Here is a 10834-nt window from a genome sequence, read left to right as displayed (position 1 = left end):
AAGGGGACGTAAACAAACCCACACCAGTTGTCAAGTGAAGGACAAACACTAAAACATCCACACACGCACGTACGCACGCGCGCGCCCACTCACACACATAACGGGCTTCTTTCAATTTTCGTCTGCCAAATCCACTCACAACGTTTGGGATGACCGAAGGTAACGCAGTGGGATTGAAACAGGAACCATGTGCTTGAACGTGCTAACAGCCGGAATAAAATACCAGAAGGAACTTTACCGGTGACTCAAACACTGCTTCCGCCGTCTTCTTAACGGCGTTAATTAAGGCGAGTATAACGAAGGGAGATAAGTGAGTTAAGCGATAGAGTTGTAGTCTTTCTCTCTCTCTAAATGTGTAACTCTTCTGTGTTTCCACTGTTACAATGTCTGAACCACATTAAAATTATTTTCTCCTCAAAAAACACAAAATACAACATTTCTACAAATTTAAAATATTTCTTTACTTTGCTGAAACATTAGTTTTTATCTCCTCTGAATATTTTTTTTATAAAAAGACTCTAAATGTAAGTAAGAACTCTCTCCAAATTAAACTCAATCAATAATTTTACTCATCAATTCCTCTCAATTCACTTCAAACCGCTTTCTCTCCTTTCTTTTCTCGCCCCAGCCATAAATTCCTTCTTTCACTTTTATTAATCAGTTTTTTTTTATTCATTTATCAATTTAATTGCCTAATTACTCAGGTTAATATTTTGATTGTTATATTTTTCATTAACTGTAACGTAACTAATGTACCTTGTAATCTTTTTAAAAACCCTTTCTCACTGACATGTTATTTTGTAAAGATGTTAACCTTTTAACTATGTTTAAATTGTAATTTTAATTGATATTTTACTCATTACAAGTTTTTCTAACAATAAATTGAACAGACATTTTAATTTAGTCTGTTAATATATTGTCTTGTGATGGTTACACATTTAGAATGGTCTAGATACAAGGTAATGGCCTAGTTCCCCCCTTTAGAGGTGTGTATGTATTATATATAATGCTGATTTGTAAGAAATTAATGTAGCATCAGGCTTAGTTTATTGACGAAAAACATTCGCTTTGATTAGTATCATAACCCAGGCTGTCTTGTTCATCTGAGTATAAATTGAAACGTGAGATATCTTATTGAAATCACTTTCATTCACAGAAACTAAATACCTATATATATATATGTTACAATAACTATATAAATATGTTTTACTAGTTTTCTGATGAATGATTTAATAATCACTTTGGATTTTAGTCTTATTTAAATGAATGAGGGATGAAGAAAAAAGAACCTTTTTTGATATAGAACATTTAATTTTGAAAACTGTCATTTCAAACTTCCTAGACCCAACAATTATCACTTTTCTACTAGTTAACCATTTAACGAATGCCTCTTCTTTTAAATATATTATTGTTTTACATATTTTAAGAATTTATTGTTTTAATTTTCCTGTCATTTTTGTCTATAAAGACCCAAACATTTCTCTTACAACTGACTTATTATAGTCCAAAATATTCCACTTTTTTTCGACGTGTAACTTGAAACATTTTAAACCACTAGAAGCCATCGTGTTCTGTTTTTCGATATTTATGTGTATAAAACATATTCACACGAAGAAAAACAAGGCTTTCATTGTTTTTTCCAAAATATTGAATATAAATTTCTAAAATGTTTTCACTCTCCACCAAAGTAGTAATCGATTTAATTCATAATTATATTTTCATATTTCACCGCCTTTTAACTACACCTCGTCCTACTTCTTAACCACTAGTTGCACCTCATCACCGGTCTGTCTATATATATAATGTGTGTGTGTGTATTTTAGTGGAAGTCTCTTGTAATCGTAGACCAACATTATCAGAATGTGTATCCCAAACATACTAAAGATATATTATCTGCTTTAAGATATTACCTGTTTTGTTCTCTATCATTGTATCCTGAAATGATCGCAATAAGCGGTGTCCTTTCTCTCTCATTCATATATATTGTGTATGTGTGGTGAAGAAGCCATTATGTGTTCGTTACGGTCCTACAAGCAACCAGTGATTTTCACCTCGTAAATTTAAAAAGTTCTATCATAGTCCCAAGCACATTACACCCACAATTAGCTTTATTGTTTTTTATTATTCTGTCCGTCTTTTTGTAGGTGTGCATTATAATTGTGTATATATTTATGTTCTTGAATATAGAATTAATACGTCACTCACAACACTGCTTTCCATTGTTGTTCACTTGCATTAAACTGCACCACATGTGCATCTAGATGCATTTTGATTTGCATCTCGGGTGTATTGTGTCTAAGTATGTGTGTGTATACATATATATATAGTCTCTTCTTGAAGAAGGACCATTCTCTTCATATTTTGGTTTTATTCCCATCGCGAATTAAGGAAAATTACCAACTTCATCCGAAGTGCATTGTTGATTATTTATTAGTCATTATTAACTGACTAAGCTCTATTACAAACCTCTTCCTTCATACACGTGTCCCCGTGCGTCCGCGTGCATGTATGTGTGTGTATATATATATATATATATATGTGTGTGTGTGTGTATATATATATACACACACACACACACACACACACGTATCCATGGTTAATTCGAAATCGCTTTTGAAGCTGAATGATCTAATATTGTTAAACCTGAATTCAACCCTGTGATCAATCATAAGCATCCGGTTGTTGCTTGGGACCGGTGGCTACATTATCTAGGATATATTGTTGAACGTGTCCTTCATTTTTCTTCTTTTTTTTTTTCAAGACAATCTAGTATAATTTATGGGCGGTTTGGTTGGTGTTTTTAGCAAGTCGAATAATGATGTAGAGACTCCCGAAAAAGATAGTGTTTTGGGGGGGGGGGAGAAGGGGGGGGGGATCTTTTCCTTTTGAACGGCCCATGTCAACACAATTTCTAGTTAACTAAACACTTTAAAACATTTTTTTCTCTTGGCTTTCTTGATAAAATTGTAATTCGTTTGTTTAACGTAGTTTAATTTTTCGAATTTTAACCAATCTAATTGAGCTAAAATCATTTGCTGTGTCTAAAACTGAGACAACATCCTGTCACTAACCCTAAACCTAAATTTTAGCCTTTCGTTTTTTTTTTCTTCATTGTTAAATTAATTTAAGGATAACAATTAAGAAAAAAAAACGAAAGCTATGAAAAATAATTTAAACAATTAACAAACAAAATAATTCTATAATTTTATACACACGCTTTCCGTACGTATACATAACGAAAGCAAAAACAAAAGAATAATTTTAGACACACGTGTAACAATTAAATTAATTTAACAATTAAGAAAAAAAATAACCGAAGGCTAAAATTTAGGGTTAGGGTTAGTGACAGGATGTTGTCTCAGTTTTAAACGCAGCAAATGATTTTAGCTCACTAGAGGCGATTCATTGGTTAAAATTCGAAAAATTAAACTACGTTAAACAAACAAATTACAATTTTCTCAAGAAAGCCAAGAGAAAAAAATGTTTTATTTTGACACATTCTACCAGTATACGAAGTTAACTAGAAATTGTGTTGACATGTGTGGTTCAAAAGGAAAATATCCGGGTTGTGTTGCTAAGTTTGGAGACACATGACTCATTTGATTCCTTGTTGCAACGGTTGTGTTGCTAACAACTTTATAATTAAAATTATATGGAAGGAGGTGCACTTTTAATTGGGCTCGGATATGTGTGTAATATAAATCTCATTCAGTTTTATATTTAAGAAATGAGGAATTACTTACATTTGACAGATATTTGTCATCGTCTTATTTGTTGTTAACACTTCGGCTTATATACCCTCCAACCTTCATCAGGTGTCTTGGGGAAATTTCAAACCTGGGTTCTCATTCCTAAGGTATTTTTCGATATTATTATTATTATTATTATTGATAGAGCTGCACAATTTATTCACTGGACTTGCTCCATGATAAAAACTGGTGGGAACACAAACCACCTCCAGTGCTTGAAAAGGATCACATCTCACTCCTATGGGACTTCACCATGCAAATAGGCCAGACATCATATTGAAAGACTTCAGACAAAAATCATGCCTCCTCATTGACATGGCTGTCCCATTCAATATAAACGTATCTGTCAAGACCTACCAAAAACTGAGCAAGTATAAAGATCTTGAAATAGAAATTGGCAAAATGGGGAACCTGAAGACTTTAACAATACCTGTTGTCATAGGTGCCCTGGGAATGATAGCAAAAGGGGCTGATTGCTACCTAGCTCAGATATCAGGAAACCTCAAAATGGCAAAAATTCAAAAGATAGTGTTCATGGGAACTGCCCATATCCTACACAATATGCTTTCTATGTAATCTCAAGTTTTAAAACAAACACATAATCTTCTTATGGTTTCTTAAACATTCTTTAGTATGTACAAAACCAAATATATGGCACTCTAGGCATAACACCAACTTGAACTTCTAACTTGTCTCTTGAGGTCTCTGGGTGAGACTTGGAGCCAACTTGTACAAATGTAAAGCAAAAGTCAAACTTAAAATAATAATAATAATAATATCGAAAAATACCATGGGAAAAAGAACCCAAGTTCGAAATTTCCCGAAGATATCTGATGAAAGCTGGAGGGTATATCAGCAGAAACGTGTTAACAACAAACAAGATGAGGATAAATATCCATCAAATGTAAATAATGTATAAATCTCATTGCTAACCCATATAGAGGTGGCAGTCATGATTCTTTTATCGGCTTCTAGATCATTGGACTGCGATCATACTGTTCCTCGTAAAGAAACATGAACACCGATTTTTAGATCACTGTAAACGCAGACACGAGCGGTCACACATTCCATACATGTATGGGACTCCGACCTCTCAGGTTTTGCTTTGTGACACCACTAGGAAAAACTCCCATTTTCCCTAGCGGTGTCATATGAAATTGTCACCCATAATTATAACCCTGGTATCGATCTCTTGCATTTCAATTTATTTTAGATTTAGGGTTAGGGTTAGGGGTGGGGGAAGGGTATCATTTTTTCATCACAAATGTAAATAAACCCAATCCGTTTCTTAAACGAGGGACATATGACGTACAGAATGCTTTCACCTCAATGGATGGTCAGTGATTGGTTAAAATTGCCGAAATACAAGAAATTTTAGACGAAATATGTTACAATATAGAATTTTTTCAATAAAGCCAAGAGAAAATGATGTTTTATAAACACATTCTACCAGTATACGAAGTTTAACATTTTTCAGTTACCTAGAAATTATGTTAAAAACTACCATTCAAACCGAAAAGATCCCACACTCGAAAATGTTATCTAAGATTATGAGTAAAGAAAGAAATAGCAAAAAAATATTTCAAAAAAGGGGGTGAAATTTCCGAGTCTTCCACCCCACCCCGTTTTCCAGACCCCAAAAAGGGTTTTGTAGCATATTCAGTCAACGAAAAAAAAAAATTTCCAATGATTCCAGGATATGGGGGGGAGTTCCCCCCACTTTTTTTTCCAGAGCAAAAATAAGGTGTTTGCAGCATATTGAGGTCAGGGTACTTGATTCCATACAAAAAAATTTGAGTTTTTCTTTTTTTCCTTCTTAGTGAAAATTGTGCAGGTGAAAAGATCAATAGGATTGGGGGTGAAATTTCCGAGGCTTCCACTTCACCCCACCCCGTTTTCCAGACTCCCTCCAAAAAGGGTTTTGTAGCACAGGAATTCATTCAACAAAAACCAAAAAAAAATCCCAATGATTCCGGATAAGGGGTGGGGGCCAAAATAAGGGATTTGCAGCATATTTGGTCAGGGTACTTGATTCCACGGAAAAAACATTTGAGGGTTTTTTTGTTTTTTTTTTTACCCATAATGAAAATCGTGCAGGTGATAATATAAAAATTTACCCTCTCTCTCTCCTCCTCCTGGTTCTTTCATTCTTTCTTCATGTACTTCCACAGCTTTGTTTTTCATCCCTCCAGGGTCGATAAAATAAAGTCCCAGTTCAGCACAGGGTCATTCTAATCAACTGTGGCTCTCTAAATTTCTGGCTTTGTTCCAGTGTAAGAAGAATTCTGTTTTGATTCCTTTCTTAACCTGAAGTCATGGCTTAGTTAATTCATCTGCAGCCCTATGGTTCCTGGTCGAGTCCCACTGCATGGCACCTTGGCCAGTAACTTGTGAGTGGTGATTTGGAAAATATAACTGCTGAAGTCCACTCCTTGTTACCTGAGGGTAGGTTCCCCAGTGCTGCACCCCCAACATCATCTCTTTCTCCTTCACTCTGCCTATCTTTCTATCCTCTCCTACTCAGGTAGCCAAGTATCTACAGTAAGACATCTGTTTCTTTCCCTCTCTTACATTCTAACCTCTCTCCTGGCACAAAGCCACATCCTGCAGTTCCTCTCTCTCAGCTGACAAGTCTTTGTCCCGCAAATTACTTGGCAACCCTGCAGGTGCTGGTGCCACATAAAAAGAGCACCCAGTACACTTTGTAAAGTGCTTTGCATTTGGAAGAACATCCAGCTGTAGAAACCATTCCAGAGCAGACAATGGAACTTGGAGCAGTTCTCTGGCTTGCCAGTTCCTATCAAACCATCCAACCCATAGCAGCAAGGAAAACAGATGTTTAAAAAGATGATGATAATGATTACACACACACACATAGCTTCTACTTAGTATTTATATAAAATTTTTAAGAGAATATGAATTTTATTTTGGAATACCTTGAAGCACACTCACATAAAGCTAAAAATAATAGCAAGGAAATGTTGGATCACAAAAGTCCCATGAGCAGCCTTCATCCAATGTTTTTGTGCTGTTATTACCTCCACCTTGGCAAAGACAATGTTTTCAATCATGTTTGTTAGTCAAGAACCACTGGATGAATTTGGATGAAACTTTCAGGGATGTTTGGCCACTAGACTGGCACAGGCTTATTAGATTTTGGGGTCGATCCAGTACCGGACAAGGATTATTTTTCCTTAATTTTTGTGAGAGCAGTTGAGTTTATTTCAGATATTCTCATTTTAAAAATCATCTCTGGCTAATCTTTGAGAGGACATTGGTGTTGCCCTAACGAAGCTTTGTGCTCTCTGAATGCTCTTGTTTATAGCTTTGTGTGTGCCTGAGCTTTGAGGTATTCCAAAATAGAATTATTCAATATTACCTTTATTAACATAACGAAACCACACTCCTGTCACCTCTCATTTCACCAACAGCCCTGGAGATTAACATTCAGATTAATCTGTCACTGGTTATGCTTATGTATGGCTGCTTTGTACAAAAAAAAAACATAGAACATTTTGGCCAGTGCTAAAGGGTTGATGAACAGTTTTTTTTGTTGCTTCTAAACAGCTGCTGGATATATACACTACTCCTGGAAAGTTTTACCCATCATTTATACACATTCTCACAACCAACCAATCAAAGGAGACCCTATATTTTTATTTGGTCTGCTAGAAATAGCAGCTAAATGTCATTCAAATTACACCCAAAAGTGTTAAATGTGTGATACACTGAATGATATATTCCATCATACACTTTGCCAAAAGAAAGGGCTAGGTGGTCTTGGATAGAATGTCTTTGAATTTAAACCCTGTTTAATCAGTTAGTTAAGGCTAAACACAACAGCAGTCAACCCTCATCAATGCTGCTCTCTGTAAAAACACCACCACCCCCTTTACAACTCCCCACACTAGTTTCATCCACCTCCTCTCCCCCAACCACCCCTACGTTTTCATCTTGGCCTTGATTTGAGCCCACAATTATTTTATTTTGAAATAGACTGAAGATACTATCAACATTGCTCCAGCTGGTCTTGCTTTTCCTCTCTTGGTTTAGTAGTAAGACTCCTCCTTCATGCATTATTTAACAATTTTTCAACTTGTTTTTCATACACATCACACGTCTTAAACAGTGCATTTCCTCTTTCTCCTCCCTATCCCTCTTCCTCTCTATAGTTGATTCTGTTGGTACCCTGCTTTTTCTCTTGGCTCAAGCACCAAGTGAAATACAGGTACTAAAATTGAACACTGCTTTTATACTAATTATAGACTAACTTACCTGCCCTCGCATTTTAAGCGTTTAGCATTCAGGTTATTCTGTCAAATGGAATGCTAATTTATTCACATTGTTTTGAATAAATCATGGATTATCTCATAGCTTAGAGATTTCAATGTCATGAGATGAGAGAGGCCAGATCGGGCCAGTTTGAATGTAAAATGGTTAGAATATTTGGCTTGGATTTGGCCAGATTAAATGCTAAAGGATTAAATAAGTTAATCATTTAATTGTTAATTTTAAAACATTCTCTTTATATTACCAAAATGCTTTAGTCTTATATTTATCCACCTTCTAACCCTAGTAAGGTCAACATTAATCACTGTTCCAATACACTGAGTACCAGTAAGATAATGGTGCCAAACTATTCCTCTCAATCATGTTTCTTTGCTATTAAGAGTCGTAAAATTATTTGTCTTGATCCTACATTTATGTTGTTTCTTTTCAGAAACTAGTACAAAGATGGCTGATGAACAAACTAATACAAATAACACAGGCAACAGAACCACAGTATGGGTAATTATTCCGAGTTTTTATTATTATTATTATTATGTCCGCTTTAGTGAAGGCAGAGGTATTGTTTTCAGTTGTATTTGTGTGTTTGTCCACGGACAAGATATCTCAAGAACCACCGGATGGATTCAGATAAAACTTTCAGGGATGTATGGCCTCATAACTGGCACAAATTGGTTAGATTTTGGGATCAATCCGGTACTGGACAAGGATTCTGGATTATTTGTTATATTTACTTTACATGAAGTATTCCAATCTTATGTTGACTTTCAAGTCTTTCTCTGATTATCTCCCTTGAAAGCACGCTTAAGGCTTTAAGTTATTGCAGCGTTGCTGTTTCCAAAGTTTATTTTTCGTTTCTCTCTTATTAATTTTACTCTTGTAGAAACTGATGGATAAAGAAATCAAATTATATAAACAAACGGCAGCAAAACCATTCAGAAATTAAATAACACAAACATATTTAGTAACAATAATAAATTTAATTTATCCTCGGCAATTTTTAGTTTTACATTGTTTACATTTGATGGATATTTGTCCTCATCTTGTTTGTTGTTAACACGTTTCGGCTGATATACCTTCCAGCCTTCATCAGGTGTCTTGGGGAAATTTCGAACCTGGGTTCTCGTTCCTAAGGTATTTTTCAGTGTTGTTATTATTATTCAGGTCACTACCTGGAATCAAACTCGGAATCTTGGGGTTAATAGCCCACGCTCTTAACCACTTTGCCATATGTTGGCATGGTTAGATCAATGCATATTACTGAGACATTGGTTTTATAATCCCTTCTGGTTTTTAACCCTTATCTGTCTATCAAGTAAGGGAATTCTCACTCTAATTGCCTTAGAAAGCACAGAGCTACTGGCAGATTTCTTGGCAGAGAAATGTCAGCAAATATCACCATCCATAGCAATAGATTCACACAAGCTCACATGCACACATTCATGCATTCAGTCATTTGACTGCGACCATGCTGTAGCACCGCCTTTAGTCGAACAAATCGACCCCAGGACCTATTCTTTGTAAGCCTACTACTTATTCTACTGGTTTCTTAGTTTTACCAATTTTGAATATATCGCTCCTGTTTAAAACCTCTTACCTCCTTGACAATTGCATTTCTAGCTCTACTTTGAAGGAAGCTTTACTTCTTGGACTCACGTTTTTGTGTGCAACAATGTTATTAAATCTCCATTAACAGCACCATATGCAGGTCTTTTCCGTTTTCTTTCACACATGGATACACTTTTCTCTATAGACCTTAATGGTCATAAAGACACTATATCAGTGGATAGACTAAAAAAAGGCCTTCATAGAGAAACATATCCCTGTTCCCACTGCAGACAACACACACACAGATTTACAAACACGGCCCACATGCCCACCTTCACATTCTATGACTACCATTGGGATCGATCAGGTACCAGACAAGGATTCTGGATTATTTTTCTGTTTTTTCTTCTTTTTTTTTTTTACTTAACTTTTGAGAGCAGTCGAGTTTATTTCAGATTTTCTTATTTTAAAAATCATCTCTGGCTAATCGTTGAGAGGACGTTGGTGTTGCCTTGGCAGAGGTTTGCACCCTCTGAGTGCTCTTATTATTATTATTATTATTATCATTATTATTATTAAGATAGTGAGCTGGCAGAATCATTACACACTGGGAAAAAGGCATAGAGGTATTCCTTCCAACGAGGTCAGAATTGTTACCATGACAGGCAAAATGCTTAGCGACATTTCATCCATCTTTACATTCATCGTCCTCATTTAACGTCTGCTTTCCATGCTGGCATGGGTTAGACAGTTTGGCTTAAGGACTGACAAGCCAGAAAGCTGCACCAGGCTCCAATCTGACCTGGCATGGTTTCCACAGCTGGATGCCCTTCCTAACACCAACCACTCCAAGAGTGTAGTGGCTACTTTTTACATGCTAGTCAGGTGGCACTGGCATCGGTCACACTCAATTGGTGCTTTTTACGTGCCACCAACACGGAAACCAATCAGGTAGCACTGACATCGGCCATGCTTGAATGGTACTATTTACATTCCACCAGCATGGGTGCCATGACTACGATTTCACTCAACTCAACAGTTCTCCTCAAGCACAGCATATTGCCCGACAATTGAAGGAGTAATTTTAAACAGGGCAGTTATACAACACTAGCATTGGCCATGGCTATGATCTACCTTGGCTTGCTGGGTCTTAAGTACAGCGTATCTCCAAAGGTCTTGATCTCTTCTCATTGCTTCTGTGAAGCCCAGCATTTAAAGGTCGTGTTTCACCACTTCATCCCATGTCTTCC

The 10834-nt window shown here is 36.1% G+C and overlaps 1 protein-coding gene across 1 annotated transcript in view; it reads left to right on the top strand.

Annotated features, from left to right (window-relative positions):
• Window positions 1-291: 291 nt before the first annotated feature.
• The window catches only part of LOC115218426 (transmembrane protein 33), a 38632-nt gene continuing 28089 nt past the window's right edge, over window positions 292-10834 (top strand). The window contains exons 1-2 of the mRNA XM_029788235.2: window positions 292-524; window positions 8470-8537. Of these exons, the coding sequence (XP_029644095.1) occupies window positions 8484-8537 (54 nt within the window). The 5' untranslated portion in view covers window positions 292-524; window positions 8470-8483. The remainder of the gene's footprint in view (window positions 525-8469; window positions 8538-10834) is intronic.

The sequence above is a fragment of the Octopus sinensis genome, linkage group LG13, assembly GCF_006345805.1.
Source record: "Octopus sinensis linkage group LG13, ASM634580v1, whole genome shotgun sequence".
NCBI classification, from domain to species: Eukaryota; Metazoa; Mollusca; class Cephalopoda; order Octopoda; family Octopodidae; genus Octopus; species Octopus sinensis.
Note: the sequence above shows the minus strand (reverse complement) of the source record. Positions and strands in the feature narration are given on the sequence as shown.